Source organism: Biomphalaria glabrata, chromosome 12 (assembly GCF_947242115.1).
Source record: "Biomphalaria glabrata chromosome 12, xgBioGlab47.1, whole genome shotgun sequence".
Taxonomy (NCBI): Eukaryota; Metazoa; Mollusca; class Gastropoda; family Planorbidae; genus Biomphalaria; species Biomphalaria glabrata.
In genome coordinates, this window is record NC_074722.1 from 9540470 (window position 1) to 9563243 (window position 22774).

The window sequence follows — 22774 nt, forward strand, 5'->3', positions numbered from 1 at the left end:
CTACTTCTATAAATACAAGCGGTCAGTCATAAATAGATCTAGTTCTATAAATACAACAAACAGTCTGTCCTAAATAGATCTAGTTCTATAAATACAACAGTCTGTCCTAAATAGATCTAGTTCTATAAATACAACAGTCTGTCCTAAATAGATCTAGTTCTATAAATACAACAAACAGTCTGTCATAAATAGATCTACTTCTATAAATACAAGCGGTCAGTCATAAACAGATGTAGTTCTATAAATACAACAAACAGTCTGTCCTAAATAGATGTAGTTCTATAAATACAACAAACAGTCTGTCCTAAATAGATGTAGTTCTATAAATACAACAAACAGTCTGTCCTAAATAGATCTAGTTCTATAAATACAACAAACAGTCTGTCCTAAATAGATCTAGTTCTATAAATACAACAAACAGTCTGTCCTAAATAGATGTAGTTCTATAAATACAACAGTCTATCCTAAATAGATGTAGTTCTATAAATACAAGTATCTGAATGAAGAGAAAGCCTAAATGACCAGCCACATAGTGTACACAATGAATCTCAACAAACTCTAAATAGTTGACGAAGAGATCTTACTTAAATCTGACTCCCAATATGTGGTCACGAATAAGCCCAAGTTGTTGTGCAGACAGTTCAGCTCCAATACAAACTTGTCTCAATAAAGTCTTCACTTGCAATACGTTGGGCCATGACGAAATGTTAATAGAGAATTTTCAAAACGGGTAGTAAGTGTACTTTGGTGAAGTGTTTTAGATGTACATCGAGCTGAATAGGACCATTAGTAATGGAGACAACGAAAGCAATCAACACCTCTCATCATATATCCCACACTTTGTTGATCATTATAAGCTCCCAGTTTGGATTTCGTTGTTTGTGTTTGTGTTTGTAATGTTGTTTATGGACATTTCTGTTTAGTGACCACATAATCTCAAATGAAATCGTGACTTGTGGAAGTTTCCTTGACAAAACAAATCCAAACAAAGTCAAATGTCAGAGGAAAGATAGCATCGCCAAGTTCGCTTGACTGGTTGATCCTATCAACGTAGTCCAAACCTTTCGCCTTAATCGTTCTCTTTCTGTTGGTAGCAATCCGACAAGAAGTAAGTCTTAGAGTGTCAGACTGTAGTTCTATCATGTCCCTTACGTTGCCTTGTCTCGGGGGAGGCAGGCACAGGAGGCTGGAAGGAAGACTTGGAAAACGAAGGCTCAACATTGGAGCCGCGCAGACAGCACCTACTTAGTGGATGTTTAGAACTGAGAACATTGAACAAAGTCAAAACGAAACCGAAAAATTTCAGTTGAATTCATCTCCATACACTAAGAAACACTATTGGAAGAAATGATCTCCCTTAGACAAAGAGACAAAGTTCAACTAGTCTCCCTTAGATACATTGGAACAACTGGAGAACACGTTTACTACTTAGTTATTCAGACACACAGACCAGGCATGAAGGCAGAAATGGAAAGCAGTGGCGTAGCTAGAAATTTGATTTCATTTGGGGACTCGGGGGGCTTGACACATTTGTGGCCCCCTTCAAGTGGAAACCTGGGGAGATTTTCAAATTCTCCCCTGCCATACACCCTAGCTACGCCACTGGTTTAAAGTGCACTTGAATGTTCTTTCGTTTTCCTTACATGATGCCCAATGTGACACAATGATCCGGATCATAATACTGAAGCTGTGCTTTCTAGAGATTTAGACTGTCCTAGAGTAGACCTTCATGAAAACATGGAACTAGTGGAGAGCGAGTCAACGAAATCATTCCTGCTCAACATTTCAGCAGAAAATCTAAAAACATTTTTTTTTAAAGGGCTAACATTATTTTCCCAATCATTCTAATGCCCAATGAAAACATACATCTGTTTATTAAGCCCACTATTATGACTTGAGCCCCCCCCCCCCCGGCCTCTTCAATACAATACATATTTGTGGGAGAGGGAGGACTCTGAAGATTTAAACTATTTTTGACAAGTATGGAAACGCCAAGTCTGACAAATTGCAGGTCATAAAATGTGTCTGCAAGACCATGGTCCCACTGTCACTAGACAACTAGGTAGCTAATTTATGATTGGAATGGGAACAAGGTTAAATAGGGAAACATGCCAAGAGTTGTTTCACATGGTTCTGGTAGCGACATGTCGTTGACGAAAGTATTTCTACTACACAGTCTAGAGTTGTTTTTAGGTCCACACATTCTCTTCGTTCGTATCTGTGTTAAGGGTCGTTTAAAAAAAAAAAGAATCAACAGCTTTGAATGATTACCTAAAATAGAATATCAGGAAAACAGCTAAGGGGGAACAAAGCGCAGAGAAATGTTATTTCTCCGATCAATCAAACGCCATGAAGTTTGTTCAAGATATCTTCCTAATTCTTAAGCATGTTTTCTTTCACTAAAGTCGATAAATTGAACCGAGGGAAATGAAACAAGTCATTTTTTAGCCAGCTCATTGGCAAATACAACAAGTTGTTGTTTGAACTTTTTCACTGGATCTAGTCAATACATTGATGGCTTTTCTTCCCTAAATTGGTGAAAAATGCAAATTTCAAAAGCCATGATGAATTTTTAATAATGACACATTCGGCAGACTTTTCTGATAGAAGAAAGAGACTAAAAGTATCTCGAAGACGCAGCAGACCATCTTACTTTTATGTTTTACATCAGAAAATAAAAAAAAGATTTTAACAACTCTTGAAATTGTCTGTAACACCATGAAATAGAAAAGTATTGCAATCTACGAGTCATCATCGTGGACTGGTTTATTTTCAAGGCAATTTGATTTCTAATTGTTATAAAATAGATGATGACCTTTACATCATATGCCTTATAGATCGCCAGGTCTGAAAGAGGTACTTTATACGAGGGCCGGAGTCGGCCCGTAGTTTGCCCATCACTGGTCTATTGTATGTGCTGAGTGTCTATATAGTGTGTGACTTGATGTGCGCGTGTGTGTGTGTAGATTGTCTAGTCTGTGTTTCTAGTTTGTCTAGTGTGTGACTTAAAGCGTCTGTGTAGATTGTCGCGTGTGTGTATGTTTGTGTGTAGTTTAAAAACTAGTATGCGATTTCGTGTGCGCGCGTGTGTGAAGATTGTCTACAAGTGTGTGTGTGTGTGAGTGTTTATTGTGAAAACAATGAGCATAAATTCCAGTTGAGGCCACCAATATTTTTATTTTGTCCCAATAGCGGCCTTTCATTGTTTTAATGTAACCCTTCTTTGTCAAAGTCTTCCAGCAGATTGCTTGATTTTTTTAACATTGTAAAGACACTAGAACTAGATCGAAACTGATCTTGTACGCTTGTGTTTCAAACAAACAAAACATGAAGTCTTCATTGGCATGCTTTTTGAACAAAAATTAAATCGAGAATCAACATTTTTTAGGGGGGTGGTGGGACTGGAAGTCTTAAAGTGCCTCAAATTTGGGGAATATCTTCATTCATGAGTAAATGCTGGTTAAAAAAAATCCATCCTGATAAACATTCTTGGTAATTGAGCACCATCAGTAAAGAAATAGAGTTATAGTGTAATTGTAGAGATAAGATATTGATATTCTAATATTTGTGTAATTGTGTACAAGAAAGTCTAACATCTTCAAATTCAAAGATGAATTGAAGGTGAGGTATTTGAAAAACTCCAGTGATCAAGAAGATCAACTAGTCTCTCTATTGAAACTCTATAGATTTTCATAGCAGCCAGCTAATAGCAGCTATTCACATACAACGCTTAAGTGAATTTACCATGCAGCTATTAAGCATATTAAAAAAAACTGTGGTGGCCGGGTCGTGTCTTGTTTAGCAGTCAAGCACAGCCTCTCATCACTCAACGGGCGTCTGTGGAAAGCCGATGCTATGTGTTGATGGGGGGAGGGGAGAGAGAGAGGGGATTGAAAGGGAATCAATACAAGCCACTCACTAGACCGCTGGAAGGAGAGAAGGTGGAAACAGATGGACGGGTTTGAGAGAGTAAGATGGTGTGATGTTCAATCATGTTATTCTACGAGGACTGTCAAGTCACAAGTGGAAATGATGGCACTTCTCATCAAGGCAAAGGCCAGAATGGCAAGTGCTCCGTACAATTTGTGACCCAAGGATGGGCTGGTGTTTTTTTCTTTAAAGGAATTATGGCTTAAAAAGATAAATAAAGCAAATCTGAAAATAATGTTTACAAAATATGTAGATTCTTTTTAAGATGTTCATACAATGAAACCAAATCAATAAAGAATAAGCTTTTAGGTACATCGGAGGCGCGGTGGCTGAACGGTAAAGCACTTTGCTGCTGAACCGGGGTCCTGGTGAAGACTTATTTTTAATTTCGTGAGCTCCGTACGCTTCTGAGTTCACCCAGCTCTAATGGGTACCTGACATTAGTTGGGGAAAAGACGGTTGGTCGTTGTGCTGGCCACATAACACCCTCCTAAACCGTAGGCTACAGAAACAGATGACCTTTACATCATCTGCCCTATAGACCATAAGGCATGAAATATATATATATATGTGTGTATGTGCATTTTTAGCGCTATAGAATCACCATGTAACCACAGAGCAGATGGCTGTGAACAGTGTGAACATTTCCAAAAAGGAGAGATGTCACAGTATACACACACTACCAGCAACACAACTTCCATCCTAACATGGCATCTATTTATAGCTCTCTAACTCTGAAAATAAACATTACTTTCAAAAAAAAAAATGTTTTGATTTTTCAGTACAATTTTAGAAGTTATTTTGACATTGCCAATAAATTCCACACGAGCACGATGAAGTTATCTATCGGCCAAACGTTGCCATGACAACAATGTCACTCTTAAACGTCAGACAATGGCTTGTTTAGTGGCTGAAGCTATATCAACATACACAAAGCAAATAAATAATTAATAAATAATGTACAAATACATTGTGAACAGAGAGAGAGAGGAGAGAGTATGTGACAGGATGTGTGTGTGTGTTTGAGTTCAATGATTCAGTTAACACTAAGTAAACGGGTAGTTATGATAAAGAAGTCCACATAACAGCCTTACTAGAAGTGTACGTAGTGTGCATTCCCAACAGTTTGTACATTCTACCGAGTACACGACTCAATGCTATGTTCTGTAGTCAAGTAGCATTCAAAGCATTGGCAATCACACCTAACCCTTTCTCCTCGTGTCTCATCCTGACATCAATCCACACAGTTTAGTGCTTGGTTTCATCTCTTTAGATAACTAATTAGATTTCATTAAAACGCTGAATGAGAACATGTTCTAAAAATATGATGGGACCGGAAACTGGTCAGCCTAAGGGAAGGGCCATCAAACAGATTAATTAAAAAGGAAACGGTCGCTATGAAAGACGATACGTCAATACGTAGACTTTGATGAATGTACAAAGACCTGCACTCAGACAGACAGACAACACACACGCACGAAACACTAGAAATGTTGCACTATAAAAATGTTATGTTTACTAGCGTGCAGACATAAAACACAAGATCAAAAAGGAGTCTTATTGTACAGGTTGAAAAAAAAACAAAACAGATCAATACAGCCGTGGTCTACACACACACACATAACATATCCACGCACAGATACACAAGCTAAAATGATATGTATAGGTCCAGAATGTCAAGAGAGTCATTGCTAAACTATTTCATTCTACTTGATACCCACAACAAATGTCAGGTATGCAGAGCTGGATAAAATAAGGGCCAAGAACAAATTGAAGCCCCCCTCCCCCACCGGGACACACACACACACAAACACCAATTAAACTTTGAGCTTGATTCTCCTCAGATCAAGAGCTGTGCTAGAACACACCAACATAACCATACATACAGGACTTGTCTAAGACTTTGATCAAGTGATCCCCAGGTCACAGTCTGGGTCAAACCTGTTTAAACTGTCTTGATTTACCAAGAAGATGAATTATTTATCAAAGTTTCATACATCGGATTTAGAGAGACTCGATCTTTTGATAGTTGACATCCTCTTGAATAATATACAAGCTTCCCCCACTTCATCTCTTGACATTAGGTTTGACACTTAGTGGAGCAGGTTAACTAGGTTTTACACACCTAAGGTTTTACAGACATTCAAGAACAGCTGAATGCTTCAAGAATCTCAGTATTCACTATTTAAACTGCTGTGTTAGAAACCAATGTTCGCTACTTAGTCAACCTTCCACTCTCTAGTGACAGTGAAGTCCGCAGGTAGGGTCGATGAACCGAAGCCAGTGATTCATGCACTAACTACCTCTCTAAGTGACATGGTAAGCTCTCAACTGGGACAAGTCAATGGTATTGAAGACGTTCAGCGGACATGAAAAGGGTCGCTCCCAGTTGGACAAAAAAACAACAAAAAAAAACTCATTGATGCCCGGGGTTCAAAGGCCAGCTCTTCGTGAGCTCTGAATGCGCCGCGGAATGTAGTGACGCTGATCTTAGGGAGAAGGTGAGACATGATAGCAAACACATGTCAAAAGAAACAGTCTCAAAGAAAGCAGATAGTTCAGACTTGTTCACTTGTTCTCTTTCACATCTTTTCCGGCTTTTTCACTTTTCTCTTTTCACATCTTTTACGTGTCTCTTTTTGTTTTATTGCCCCCCCCCCTTTTTTTTTTTTTGGTAAAATACCGGTACTGTGAGTCAATTGAAACATTTTTTCTTCTAAAATGTGTGTATCTAAACCTATACAAGAAACTGTGCTAATTTTCTTCTAAATCACAGCCGTTCCTTCCAAAGAGAAGATAATTACGCCCTACCCGTATCCACGTGTTTAGGAAGTTGTCCATGTTAATTAGAGTAGACTCGTGTCATTGATAGTCATGGAAGCATTTTCTGGAGAGTGGAAATTCGTTTAGTTGACAGAACCTACATGCAAAGTTTTAATCAAACGTTTGGACTTTGTTACCAGGGAGATTGAAAACAGAATTTGTTAGACAAAAAAAAAAAAAAAAACTATTCAGACAATTACAACTATAGCCACTATTGCCCCCCCCCCCCCCAAAAAAAAAACAACACTGCAAGAAGTTTCTACACTGACAACTGCAGATCTAAGATGAAGAGCTGGATCAAAATTGATCCTCGGTTCCATTCCATCTGACCTGACATCCAACATGAGCCTCTGGATGTTGACCTATAAACATCTGACTAAACCCTCAGTGAAACCGGAGCCAGTCCATAGGGTCTAACGCCGTCTCCTAGTTAGTTTAATATGTTAACAAATCAACTTTCCCAGTGATTTAGCTGCTGTGACATTAGTTGTACACACATATTTGTCGTCTATTCTTTAAATTTATGTTCGCGGCGACTCAATGCTGACAGAGAGGCAAACATCACGTAGAAATGCAGTTGCTTCGTAGTTCAATAATACTCAAAGTTCACCATATACAACATTTGCGAGATGGGATATATTTGTATTCATTCTTTGCTGAAGGCAACTTTAATGATGCTTATAACATGCTCAGTGATCCAATCACTTTTGTTGAAGGTTTCCGTGCTGTCTTTTCAAAAGCAACTTGAACAATCAAGTTGTTCGAGTCTCCATTCGAACCTTTATTCTCTAAACAAGATTTTTCTTCCTTAGTTTAGTAGGCCCTACTGTCTTTATATAAAACACATCTAATTAATAACAACTAATTGACTAATTAATTTGGTGTGTTTTTGATAAATTATTTAACCATATGTTGTTATCGACAAAGAACAATTGTGCACATTTTCAGCTCGATTTGAGAATGCGAAGATGGAGAACTAACGTGTACAAGATTCCAGCCAGACAGAGTGAGTTGATATAAGCTTTGTTAAAAAAAAACAATTTTGAAAAGGTTTGCCAACCAGATGACATTTGTGCATCAATAGTGCTAAAATGGCATTAGACGTTCCTTATTAATGAGCCCTAGACAAAGAGAATGTGACAAAATCATCTGATTCCACCCATTTGTCCAGGACCAGGAGCGTCTCCATACCAGCAAATGTCAGGAGCAAACATCACTTATAGTGTCGGACCACCAGGCTAGAGTTAATAAATTACAAACATGTTTACCCTTTGATTTCATACTTTGGAATCGATCCAACTCGTCTGTATCAAAACACACTTATAGGAAATGGGAGTACGTACAATTTGAAGAGCAGTGAGATGGGCCAAATGTAGGCTTGTACAGCTGTAACTGGATGTAACATCATTGTCATGAAATTGACATTGGAACATTTGTTTTCCTTATCTAACATACAATGGTGGACAAGAGACATTGGTTGCTTACGACTAATAAGGGCTTGGGAGGGGGGAGAGAAAGAGAGAGAGCACTAATTACGTGAATACAAGCCCTAAAATATTTCCTCTATCAAGTTTCAAACGTCATTTGTTGAAAATAAATGTCTGTCTAATTGTAGCTCTTTAATGTATTCTAATGTGAAATGTTCTTTATTAATGTGCTATTCAGATTTCTATTCTTAGTTTAAATACGTGGAGTGTGAATTAAATAAAACTCCATTAAACACTCAGGCTTAGGGGAATAATTTACTTCGGGATTATGTGACCAGCACTAGGACTAACCAATGTCATCCAAAGATATAGGTTTTTCAAAGAACGCTATAAGACACCCTGAAACGAAATAAGGATTGATACTCAAACTCTTCACTATGGCAACTGAGCGTGTGCCATTAGGCCACCAGGTTAAATTCTAGTAATAACATTAAATAATTCTAACAATAAATTGTTTTTTCTCCGCCACCATCCCCCCACACACTTTTTTAGTTTAAAAAAAAGCCTCTGCAAAACAATTTTCTTTTCTACAATGGACTGCCGCTGAAATGACGTTAGCGCCGTTGTAAACAATGCGGTGATTCGCCCCTGCAAACAAGCCAAAGTACACACCCCACAAACCCACACATACAAGGCCCCCTAATCCAAATCAATTACACCCCGTGGGGCTCCAGACAGATTGCAGAGTTCTCTTCTGGACAAAATCTTTCTCCGCGGCTCGTTGCGAGTGGAGGCCGCGCTACTGTCAGCTGATAATAAAAACTTGACGCATAGAGGATCAGTGTTGGTTTCATTATGTAGCACGTCCACTGGCATTGATGACAAGAGAAGACGAAAGTAACACAGCAATCCTTTGGAAATGGACATGTACATCGAGACGTGAATTTAAAAAAACATGCTTTTTCCATAGCCATAGAATAGAAAAAGGTGAAGAGAAAACTGACCACAAATTTAGATGGTTTACATCTGAGGGGGGAAAATAAAAGAGTTTTGGCGTTACATAAACTCCAGTGAGGTCGTTATTTGGTGAACACTGTAGGGTGTAAACAGGTGAGAGTAAATCTAGATGTCGAGACTAAAACATCTGGTGTGTATGGCGCTCCCAAGATCTGAACGATATGGACAACGCTGATTGAAGTACGAACAACAGCGCAAGAAAACGTGGACGAATACAAACTCATTGAACAGAGTTTTGCAGAATCAAAATGTACGTTCTTACCTAAGATGAAGATCCATGTTTAGACTGGATTTATAAAAAATACATGTCATGGTTCATTTGTAAATACATAATAATAAGGCTAGGCTTCGAGTCCGAAGATAACCATTAAAATAAATACCGTATACAATGAAATGCTCAACTAGTCACCTTGTCTATGTGCGAACTTAAAATTACATTCTTTTGGGAGTAATCATTACAATAGTTCGACCATAACGAAGTCGTTGGTAAAAAGAATGTTATTTTTAACAAGCGTAGCATACGCCGTTATTTTGCAGGGCTGGTCTTAGGCCAATGCAACCTATGCGACAACAGTGGGCCCCGCACTTTCAAAGGACCCGCGCTAATTCTAGGTGTCAATTATTAAATTAAACCATTTTATAACTTAAAACAGAATTCCCGCAGCCTCCTGATTTTCCAGGAAATCCTTGAAATCTCCTGAAATTACTAAATATACGAAAAAGTCATGGAAATCTCCGGAAATTATTAAAAATCTTTTGAAAACTGAAGAAAAAAAAATTTCCTGAAATAAATAGACAAAAAATTGTCATTTTGGGGTGTCATTCAAAATGGAAAACGCCAATCTTACGCGCGATGAAAAAAAAAACGGCATTATGTAATACCCGCAATTGTGGAATCTGGTGAAAGAAGCTTCTCGCGCCTCATCTAATGAAGAATTACTTGAGGTCAACGATTCCTCGTAGATAGATTGAAACATTTGGTAAATCTTGCTATTAAGCGTGATCTATGTAGGAAATAAATTTTCTATGATATACTGTATGACTTTGGTACACACAAGGCTCATAAAGTAATTCTGTACGTAGTAAAGAATGAATAAAATGCATAGACGAATTTATTTTCTAATACAAGCTCTTAAATTTCACTTATTATCCGTATCCCTACACAAACTTGGCCCCGCGAAATCCGTTTCGCATAGGGCCCCACAACGGTTGAGTCCGGCCCTGCTATTTAGTGACGGGTGAATACAGAATAGATTCATTGTTCTCTCCCCCCCCCTCTTTTTTTCGCCGCTAAAACTACGTGGGGTAGAAATAAAAAAGAGTGATCTTTAGATGACTTCTTGGTCACAACGGTTAAGTCCGGCCCTGCTATTTTGTGACGGGTGAATACTTCTTGTTCTCCCCCCACCCTTTTTTTTTCGCAGGTTAACTCTAGTCCGACTTGCAGAAATAAGAGAGGGATCTTTCCTTTACTTCTTCTTCTCGTCCAAACTGTTGAGGGAAGAAGAGAATTATATATATAGATAGATAGATAGATGAATGACTTTTGTGTAGTGCATATTTCATGCTTAATAGTTTATGTCACAATCTCTTTAGTGGACATGTGGAGGGGGGGGGGAGGAGGATGAGGTATTTTGGCGCGGTCTGGATACGAACTCAAGCCCCTTAGATAAGCATATTCTATTGAGTCCCACGTTCGGCATATTCCACTACAACATTTGGTCATCACTATACGAGCTTGACAACACCTTGTTCTATGACCATATTAATCCTTCAGTAGTCGAGCCAAAGAGTACGCCTATCAGTAGACCATAAGAAACGAGGGGAAACAATGGTGAGAGTGGACTTTCCAAATTGACTTTTACGTCGTCGCTGAGAAATGACTAAGACGGACAGAAAACAGCAAACAAAAGGGGAGAAAATCTACAGAATCCCCGGTAAACGTATTCTAAAAGAGCTCATATAAAATTTTAAAAAAAAATGATGGGAGGAAAAACTAATCTTCCTATACTGTTATTCTAACTAGTACACCTAGACTATACAACTAGATCATACAACTAGACTATACCATTTCATTAGATTTATTTTCGTTCTCATTTGTTACATTGGATTGTACTATCTGGGTCAAAAACACAAGATTTGTTTTAATTCCCGAACAAGAACAAAGGGATATCAATGTTGATTTTTTTTTTATTTTTTTTTTTTACAAAAAGTTTAAAACTTTAAAACTATACATCAGAAATTATTTTTTAAAAAGGTCAGAAGAAAATGACATCATTTGAAGTCCCAACGCCAAGATTGTTACATATGTTTAATCCTTCAGTGTAACGGATCTTAATGACATGGAAAGGATTGCCAGATAGTAGAAGCAACACAATTAGCACAGTGATTTCACGCTCATCAAAATACAGGACATCAGAAACACAAATGTACAAAATACGCATCTTTGTGATCAAAACAAAGTCTTTAACGTGTCAACCTAACAATCTAATGTTGAGTCAAGCGTACATGTGAGAGCTTCCTAGTACCTAGAGTAGGAGAGCGGGCCAATGTCAGACCATGGTTCACTTCTCGAGACGAGATGTTAATGCCTTGGCAAGCACGTGTGGACTCTATTGACACATACATTAAGATACACTCTTGGGGGGGGGGAGTCGGAGCTTCAAGTTTGTTTTACTTTCTGAGGGGATGGGAGGGCTACCAGAAAACCCAGATAACTTAATTGCTTGCTCTGTCTAGGTTTTGTTGGAAACTTTTGTCTCCCGGAAGGAGTGCGTACACTTCCCTCTGGGCAATGTTAAGAAATCAAAACGTTGACCCCCCCCCCTCAACTTGGACCAACGATCCAAAATGTCAATGTACCAGACCAGCCGAATGGACCAGGCAACAGGCGGGACGTGCCAGCTAAGCCTGAGAGAGCGACAACCAAGAATTGATAACTGGAGTCCAAGTCGCGGTTCTATAGAGTGCAAATTAAGTGGCGACTGTAAGACATTGTCAAGAGAAATGAACCGCAGGTGTAAACATACTCATTCACACAACACGTGGGTGTGAGGAGGGCAGTGGGCCAGGGGTGTATACATTGACAGCTAGACGTGAAAAGCTGAGAGTAGGTCTAGGTCTATTTAAAACTATGCCGAGTCGTTGTAATCATGTGCATGAACTGGACATACTGTCAGGTTTCTCTCACCTTATAGCCACAATGACAAGCATGTAACTGACATTATGGGTTTGTGTGTTTTAAGATGTTTTTTTTTATTTCCAGAACTATGTCTGATGACAAGACCTCCAACGTATTGTCGGTTAATTAATTTCAGTGAAAAACAATAAAAATCCAATATGCAAAATAAAACACTTTTATTTGTCACCTTGGAATCACGAAACACACTAGAATTTAATTTCTCAAGTAGATTCACAAAATTAGACATACAACTTATTTGAAAATGAAACACACAACGACTACGCTTGTTGTCTTCCCCTTGTTTGTATACCCAACTTCTCAGAAATAGCTAGACATTTATTTGTAATACTAAGAAAATTCTGAGGTCTATTATGAGCAAGTTATCGTATTTGACCGAAGCTAATTCACTGTAAACAACATATTTATGCCAACAATAAGACATTGACGCGTAATGGCAGTATTATGAGTATCTAATCGCACTTCCTTTGCGGTATATAACTTATTTATTCAAATCATGAGACATTGACGCGTACACTACAAGACAGTTATAACAATACATGATACAATTTTGTAGAAGAAAACCTGAAAGCCACAATAACAAGTACGGTATACTGACACATCTAAGTATAACAAAGTAGCTTACCTTTTTCACCTTTTTCTTTTTAATTTTATTGTTATCTTCCTTTTCCTGAGGTAAGCTAGTATCCGAGTTATCCACTTTGACACATTTGTTTTTAAGACATCCATTTTTCTTAGAAACACTCTGTAATGAGAAAACAAAAGGTCAGTTAGTAAGTGACGCCTAATCACAGCTTCTGAGTTACACTGGTCGTGATATCACGCTATACGCTGAGCCATGACACAAAACCACAACAAACAGTGTCTCTGAAATGGTTTACATTTCTTAACGATGTAACGGCGGCTTATAGGTGCGCGAGTAGAAGTAGGGTTTCAAATACACATTTAAAAAAAAAAAAAAATCTTGTATTCTTGGATCTGCTTCCAGCGCCCCATCACACACACACTCTGGAGCGATAGAATAATATAACCTTTTAGAAGTGATCCTTCAGGCTGAGATCGCACGGGCGGAAAGAAAAAAAATCAATATATTAAGATTGAGAAAAAACATAGATTTAAGCATACAGTTGTTTTGTTGCAATTATTTTATAGCCACTTAGTTCACACGAGTAAATGAAATATAGTTGATCTGTTGTTTGTTCAGAGGTTATATATTGTTTTCTTTTTCGACATGTACCCCCCCCCCTTTTTTTTCCCCATTTCTTACTTACTTATAAAATGAACTCACTCTTTTTTTTTCCCTTCTAACACGATAATGATATCAAGTTAAACGCTCCCCCACGCATATCTAATCCAAGTTATCTTTTACGTTGAATTGGATCAGCCCGTAAATTCGAGTATCACTCCCCCCCCCCCCCCCCCCCGCCAAAAAAAAAACAAAAAAAAACTCTCCTCCGTAGGAGAATTATAATGACAATGCCTTCGATTCCGAAGATTAAAGATGAGTGCAGTGTTTCACATGATTACGCAAACCCAGTTGCGACCTGTATTTTTTCCTAGAATCTCATGCAGACAAAGCTGTTGTCCGCTGGCGGTCTCTTTAAGTTTTCTTTCCGTCTTCTGCGCCTATCTTCAATAATGACGTTTCTTTGAGTCACAAATGTTTGTCCCGCAGCCTTTTCGCGAGCTCTCCAACTGTCTCTTTCAGAGGTCATCTGCTGCCAGCTACTTTCCTCTATGCCAGTGAGGGCGAAATGGCGCCTGAGTGTATCTTTATAGCGCTTACGGGTGGCACCTCTGTTACGCCGCCAAAGAAGATCGCCCTAGGCATACGGTCGTCTCCCATGCGGAATATGTGTCCGACCCAGCGCAGCTGTCGAATGGTAATTAGTGCTTCTATACTGTCCGCACCACGGCCTCCAGCAGAACAAAGTTATTTGTAATGTAGTCTTGCCAGCGTATGCCCATCATGAAGCGAACGCAACTTTGATGGAAGCGTTCGAGAAGCCTTAAATGCCTTCGATAGAGCACCAAGGTCTCAGAGCCTTAGAAAAGTGTGGTGAGAACCACTGCTTTATAAACATTGATTTTTATTGCTAGGTGAAGAGACATATTCCGCCATACCAAAAGCACCCATGTCCATTGCGAAACGGTTGTCTATTACTCTGGACAGTGAAGCATCGTTAGACACTGTGCTGCCTAGGTAGGAAAAGTAGTCAACTTTAAGGAACTGGCCATTCACATTGATTTGTGACAAAGTAGTATTGGAGTCAAAACTGTTAATCATAGCATTCATCTTTCAAAAGTTCAACCATAACCTGAGTTGAAATCCAAGCTAGCTGATCGATTGAAACAACCCACACTTAAAGGCAGGCCAATACATGAAAATAGTAGCCTTTATATTGTAAGGGAGCATATTAACATCGGCCTCTAAGCGCTGGGATAGACTGTAATTAAAATCCTAGGACTCTGTAACATTACAATAGACAGGGGGAAAAAAGTGATCTAAGATTCAACTGTGGTGTTTATAAATACAAGTCATTCAATCTGTTTCTAACTGTAGTATCATTCAATTAGTTCCAATGTCAACAAATATGTCAGGCGGTGTCAATCCAGTTTGTGCAACTGGTGTTATCGGAGCGGTTGAAACGCTATGATATCCATAATACAAATGTGTTCTATGAACCACGTAAAAAGGTTAAAAAAAAAAAAAAAGAGACGTGTCTGTCTAGATTATTGCTAGATCTCTAAGATCATTGTTTGCCAAGACTTTAGAAATGGAGACACACTCCACAGTTCTATAGTGTATTGAGAAACACACAAAACAAGGCTACAAGTGCAAGGCCTATAAATTAAAGGTAAACTAACCAGGCGATGACAATCGATTGGAAAACTCTTTAAATACTTCATGACATGGGCTTAAGACATATTTTTTTTTACTCCCTGATAGACTATTCCTTCAACAATAGCAGAAGACTCCAGGGAATATCCGAGGTTTTGTGCTTTGTAGACGTACGGTAATAGACAAAAATTAATTTCAATTCGCTATAAAGTTGAAAAAAATAAATGTAATGGATACTTTGGTTAGTGATTTCATGAATGAACTAAACGTTTTATCTAGGGTGTATTTCGCCGTTTTATCAAGAGTGGCACATTTTTAAAAATAAAATGCAATGGATTGTGCAATGATTGTAATTGTTTGGATATTAGTGTGTGCGAAACATAAAACAATGGTAATGTTTACTTTTGATCTTTTTAAAAACTCTCTCTTCTCTCTCTCTCTCTCTCTATATATATATATATATATATATATATATAGATAGATAGATAGATAGATAGATAGATAGATAGATAGATAGATAGATAGATAGATAGATAGATAGATAGATAGATCACAGTTATCCAGGATATAATTCTTATTTTATTATCACATTCTCTTAAAATATACATTTTGATAGTTGTATCATATTATGCAAAGTAAATGTGCACCAAAACTTGTTTTTCCCATTGCAATGCTGACATACAAAAAATCCGCCTATGGAGGAATGTGGACCATGACTATGTTGAAACATGAATTTTCCTGGGTCAGAGTGATAAGGATGTTTATTGTAGTATTTAATTGGAAGTGACTTAGTACGCTTGGGTCGGTGTAAGACGTTGTCAGCATGGACAATATGAAACAAAAAAAGTATGCTCATGAACTGGGGGGGGGGGGGGGGGGGGGTTTGAGTCATAACAACGGTTAAAGCTGTTAAAAGTCACCTCTAACTTGTCTTTGTTGTTGGTCCAAGAATAAAATGAAAGAGCAAGATCGTAACAATAAAAGAATTGGCACATAACATTCGCACTACAGTTTCGCAAGGGACATGATGAGAGAAACAAACAAGAAGAAAAAAAAAAAGGGGGGAGAGGGGAAGCGTATACAAGTGTTTTGTGAAAGTCTTCGAATGTTCATGTGCATACTGCTCGGCACAAGAAAGTCAGCGAGTTCAAAGCCCTTACACCTAGTCATCGCGTGTGTGCATCTCTAGACCCTTCTAGTTTGATATTAAGAGCCTTAATGTTGGATGTATGTTGTCAAGTTCAAAATGTGTTCGCATAGTTATTTTTGTAGTCCAAATTTAGTATAAAGCTTTGCTCTCATCTCTTTATTGTTGGACGTGTACGTGCGCAACAAAGTTCAATTAAAAGTCGAGTACAAATAGGTCAAAGTCTAAGATATGACCGGTACTGTCAATGCCTCTCACTGATCCAGTCTGCACTGAGTTGACATGTTCAACCAAGCAGCTAGTTTCATTTGTTTTAGTTTGTCAAGGTTAAGGTCAGATACACTCCATCTACTTGTGAACGTATCTTTGCAAAGTTCAGGTAACAAAGTAATACTTCAATACTGTAGATCTTAGCGCTAACACAGAAGTAGATAAACAGAGCAAGGCTACAACTAGTACCCTTAAGTCAATGTTATCTTCATTAACAAGTATTATACATTTGAACAACGGACAAAGTCTTTGTCGCATGTCTAGCTGGGATAAGCTTCACACTGCCACATAAAGACCAAATAAATATCATTGATATGTTTCAGTAAATGATCAGTTGCATATACTCCATTTTATTTCTAAATGTCAGTACACCTAAAGTTGCGTAAAAAACTGCAAACGTTCTATTAAACCTTTGATGTTTTTTTTTTCGGTATTTCCCCTAAAAGCCGACGGAGAAAATGAAAAATATGTAAAGAGTGAACTAAGTTGCGGGAAAAGGTGTTTCATTTTAAAATAGGTGTGTATATGTGCTGTGTGTGAGGCTTCACTGTTGTCCTAAGAAGTGTTTGTGCATACTCTATAATGTGTGGGGGGTGCGGCCATTTCCTTAAAGAATGAAAGAGAGAGAAAAAAAAGGACATAGAATATGAGGGCAAGAAAATTATGCTGTGGAGGGAGGGGGCGTTGTAATGCGGCCTTTTTTTATGAGTGTTCTGGGAAAAATAAACATATCTACCAACTATTTAAACCGTAGAGTAGCAAATGGTATCAGCTAGTTTAATTATCAATAAGGCTTGTCTTCGAGTCCGAAGATTAAGTAGTACAGTATTTCATCTGGCTAATCAGTCCTAGCTGGGATGCATATTTTGCCCTAACCAGCACAAACATAACTTTACTTTGAAAAAACAAACTGTATGAATAAGCAGCTTACATATTTAATTTTAAAAACAAAAAGGTTCCTTTTCAGAAGATAAAGTAGCCGTTGCACCAGAACTTTTAAAGCTGCAAAGTATCTTGAAATTGGATTTTTTAGTATCGAGATCTAAATATGCCGGACGCACAAACAGACCGACTACACAAAACTAATAGCGGCTTTTTCCCTTTCGAAGTCGAATGATAAAAAGGACATCGGGGAAAGTTACAACATCTACTTTTGAAATATTATATGATATTATATATTATATTGTATTATTTTATTCTATTTATAACACTTTTTTTTTCTCTTATCATGAGCTGATACTTGAGATAATCAGCGGCCCTGTGCCGGATCACAACTCAACAATTGTTTGCAAAACTTTGTCCTCTGCTAGACTGCATGCTATGTTGTTGTTTTTTTTAGAGCGAGAAAGAGGCGTCCTTGTTATGTAGGCTTTACTAAGTTAGGCAACACAAAAAGAGAATATTTCTTTCCCCTTCGGGATTATCTGCCCCTTGTATTCAGCAAGTCACTGCGGGTTTCCTGGCCCAACACTGACTGTGTTGCAGTCTCTCCATGATCGTTTGATTTAAACTACACCAGACTTGCTTAAATCCACAAGAGCTTAACAAGTTAGCAAGCCGACCTTTTTTTTTTTTTTTGTTTGTTAATGTTTGCTCTGCCTAGCATTATCGACCAAAGATTTACAAGACGTGCATTTGGAAAAGATTGTTATGGTAGCTGGGGCTGTGGGGATTCACTTCACGGCGTCCCAGGTAATATGATCAGCTACTGATATCAACCCATTGACAGGAGCACTGAGACTAGGTCTATATACTGTTCTCTGTCACATTATTATCAAGTGTATGATGAATGCATAAGTAATTTGAAATTCAGGATTCGTCTTCGTTTTCGTTTTTATGTTGGAAGTTACAGACGAGTAGTCCTATATCTGAGTCTGTAGTCCTATATCTGAGTCTGTAGTCCTATATCTGAGTCTGTAGTCCTATATCTGAGTCTGTAGTCCTATATCTGAGTCTGTAGTCCTAAATCTGAGTCTGTAGTCCTATATCTGAGTCTGTAGTCCTATATCTGAGTCTGTAGTCCTATATCCTATCTGAACCGCGCAGTGGTTTCCATATCTGGCAGCTCTCCGTATAGGTTTAGTTCTAAAGGGGGGCAATGCCGAGTTCGGGCCTCTCAATAGAGTACGTAGCTTGGTGATAATGAATGTGTTGTTTTTTTTTCATTAGGGCAGATTACAGCCTTTATTGACCATATGTGACCTTGTCTCAAAAATAAAGTTTAAACATCTATTTACAAAGCTCACTCCGGTAAAAATAGTGTACATGTTCTTTCTCCCAGACCCATTCTCGGATCAAGCTGAAACTTAGCACACTTATTCAAGACATAGACAAGACATGAAACAATGATTAAAAAAAACGCAATTAATTAGACAATTACTAGTAATTCATTATTTTGTTTAATACCAACATGGGAAACAAAATACTTCAGTATTCACATATACAGCTAAATTTGTTGGGTTTAGTCCCCTTTAATAATTGTTAACGCTATTTCTCCCTCACGCATTCCCCGATCACGTTGATACTTTTAATAATTATTTATTCTACCTAACAAAACATGAATCAATAAACAAAATACACAATGAGTCAATTGATTGTTGGTAATTATTTTGTTTGATATCGAGTAAGGGAAATAGCTTGTACATTATTGTTAAATATAGTTGTAATGACGCAGTTCTTCCCCTTTAGATAAGCTTTATTGTTTTGTAGTTGTTGTTTTTTTTTTTTTATTTTGCTTGTTTTTTTTAAACGTTAATGTCATTTATAGGCTTATATACCTCACCGACTTTCTGGTTTGACAATTTGTTTCAAAAGAAATTCTCTTCTTGTACCACTACACAACTCAAACATACATGGTAATAAAAATAGCCCTACCTGTCCACCGAGTCATCTACTATCAGTGGGGACAAATACCCTAGATTAAAACAGTGTGTCACAAAATAGCAGGGCCGTTTTTTTTTTCATCGCGCGTAGGATTTGCGTTTTCCATTTTGAATGACACCCCAAAATGACAATTTTTTGTCTATTTATTTCAGGAATTTTTTTTTTCTGTTTTCAAAAGATTTTAATAATTTCGGGAGATTTCCATGACTTTTTCGTATATTTTGCAATTTCAGGAGATTTCAAGGAGCTCCTGGTAAATCAGGAGGCTGCGGGAATTCTATTCTAAGTTATAAAATGGCTTTATTTAATAATTTACACCTAGAATTAGCGCGGGTCCTTTGAAAGTGCGGGGCCCACTGCGGTCGCATAGGTTGCCGTGGCCTAAGGTCGGCCCTGCATAATAGCGGCGTATGCTACGCCGCCGATCGACTAGTATATAAATATACAATCTCCTCTAGTCCTAAGATTCTCACTAGCAGAGTTAGCACGTCGGACAAGGAGGCGCGAGCCACGAATTTAAATTCAGATCGCCCCTCCCCCCTCCTTTTATTTTCAAAACCAAAAACGGTAAAATCCCTTTCTTTCTTTCCCCTCAACAGCCCACCCACCAGACGAGGTTTCTATTCACGCCCTTGCCAGAATATAGGCATGCAGGTACACCGAGGAAAGGAGAGCTGGAAGTCAGTTCCTAAAGCTTTGTCAATACTAGCTCTTATAGAGGACACTTGAGTTTGTATTTGGATAAAGACACTCTTACCAAATGAGAAGTCAGCATTTTAAAATCTATCACACACGTAAAACATTATTTCAAACGTAAGCGGCCTCATAACCTTACCAAACACAGCATTCTGCTTTAGAACACACACTCACACTTTATTTCAAACGTAGTTTGTCCCATTAAACACACATGCTGTTTGGTGGCTGGTGTGACTCTCTGGTGGCTTGTACATGTACAGAAAGTACACGTACGAATTGTTACGTATGACATTACCCAGCGTTTTCTCGTGTGACCGTTCAAAGCAATACTAATATGTACACATGTCAAGTATGTGGAATCAACGCGTTTTCTTATTTCTTTGGCCCTGCTTACTATCAAGCATTAGACATTGGAGAGCTTAGATACAGGTAGCAAGCAACAATTAAAAACACGCGTGATCATAATAAAACACTTCAGTGTGTGTCTGTATGTGTGTGAGAGAGAGAGAAGTGCTCAAGAAGAAGTAATAGAAGCCAACACACAAAAAAGGGGGGCGATAAGGTATTAGCCAAACTGCTTAAACAAAATTACAGATCCATTTTTTCCACAGTCTATGATGAGATGCTTTGTTGAAGAAATCTCGACTCTAAGAATGTCATAATATTGATCCGATGATGTGCCACTCTATTGTAACCTGCGCATATTGTGACATTCCAGTGGAACTCAACACTTTCTACGAGCGGAAGAAAAAAGATCTCTCCCGAGATTTCAGGGAGAGATTTCAATTAGTAATGACTTTAGGTTACTTCTTTTGAAACAAAAAATGGACATTCTCTCTCAAATCACATATACCCTAACGACATATTAATGGTTCTCAAACTGATATTTTATAAGGGCTCATCGCATACACCAGTTATACAGATGTGAACATTAGTTTTAAAATGTAATAAACCCTACCAAAATGGAGACCTAAAATTCAATGGTAATTCTGAATGACAGCTAGGGTCAGCCATCTTTGCTACTATTTTGTTATTGTTTACGTTCCAAAGAAATCCCAAGATTGTGTCTTTAAAAATAACAAGAATGAACACAACTCCCGTGTTTTCAAAGCAATGCTATTTTCTTTGTGTTGAATTAGTGTCGATAGATTACGTGTTTTTTTTTTTTTGTTGTTGTTGTTCAGTGTTCTTTTGAATTGTTCAACGTTGTCTATTTAGAATTTTCTTACCATTATTTTCCTTACTTTTTTTTAATACAATTGATATGTTTTTGTTTTTTATTTTGTTTGTATCTTCCTTTTCCTTTTGAAATGTACCAGAATATCTGAATATGTTGTTGGCTTTGATGATTTCAACAAATGTTTGATTTTTTTAAAATTTTCATTTCGTTGTTTTTAAAACTTGTTTTAAATGTAAATTGTATATATAGATCTAGACCATTTGTGGTTTATGCCAATAAGATAGTGAACAATAAATAGTTAATTCACTAACTCCATAAATAAAAAAGAAAAATACAAATAAATAAACAGTGTATATTTTTAAGTTTGTGGAGGGTAAGGCCAATGTCGTAAATCCAAGGCTGTATTTTCTTGTTCCGAGCAAGCATACACTTCTTAATCACGAAATGCGAAAAAAAATGTTAGTAAAAAAAAAACTAAAACAAAAAAAAAAAAACCTTAAAAAGTTTCAGGCCTTTCGAACTTCTGATATATTTTTATTCTCTTTAGTGACTGCCGCAGGGATGTAGCCCCACCTGCCCTCTTAAAATCCGGTCTTGCCTTTAGGTCTGGAATAGTCAAGATGAAAGATCTAGCTGTAACACATTTTTAAGCGACTAAAGTAAAAACAAAGCAAAAACCCAAATCTGAGAGAAAAACCAAGATTTAAGATAACAGTCAAAACAATAACAAACATGGCTGACCCATTATTTCATTTAGAATTACTAAAACAAATGAGAAAGTTGATAGTGAATACAGAGGGACACATTATTTTGAGCCCTACTCTATGCACTTCCAAAAAAAAAAAAAGGCTGCCGACGGCAAAAAGGTTGTAAACAAACGATTTGCGTTGAGAGATTTTTTTTTTCAAACCAATTAATAAAGACTTGAACACAGGCTGTCTTATTTTAACACAAATTTAACATCCATAGAAAATTCCTAGCCGATAACAGGCTCAGAAGACAAAAAGAAAACTTAATCCGAAACCCGGCGAACAACGGCTTTGTCTGCATAAAGTGTGACAAAATAAGCAGGTCGCAAAATAAGCAGGTCGCAATTGGGTTTGTGTAGTCATTTTAAACAATACACTTATCATCGGATTCGAAGACATTGCCATTCAAATTTTAAAAAAAAGTAAAATTGATTTTGGACCACACGATCCAAATTATGTTAAGCCCATCTGATGTCTGAAGAAGAGTGCCCTGTGACCAGAACCAAGAGACACTTTTTTTTCAAACTAAAACGAAATAACCATTAAAATGACCCTCAAATCCCCACGTTTAAAATTTCATTGGGATTCAAACTCAAAACCCATAATTCAAA

The 22774-nt window shown here is 37.6% G+C and overlaps 1 protein-coding gene across 2 annotated transcripts in view; it reads right to left on the reverse strand.

Moving 5' to 3' along the window:
• LOC106070299 (autism susceptibility gene 2 protein homolog) overlaps positions 1 to 22774 on the reverse strand; it is a 102597-nt gene that overhangs the window by 61866 nt on the left and 17957 nt on the right. For both annotated transcript variants that reach the window (XM_056005416.1, XM_056005415.1), the window contains exon 2: positions 13022 to 13141. In XM_056005416.1, the coding sequence (XP_055861391.1) occupies positions 13022 to 13141 (120 nt within the window). The remainder of the gene's footprint in view (positions 1 to 13021; positions 13142 to 22774) is intronic.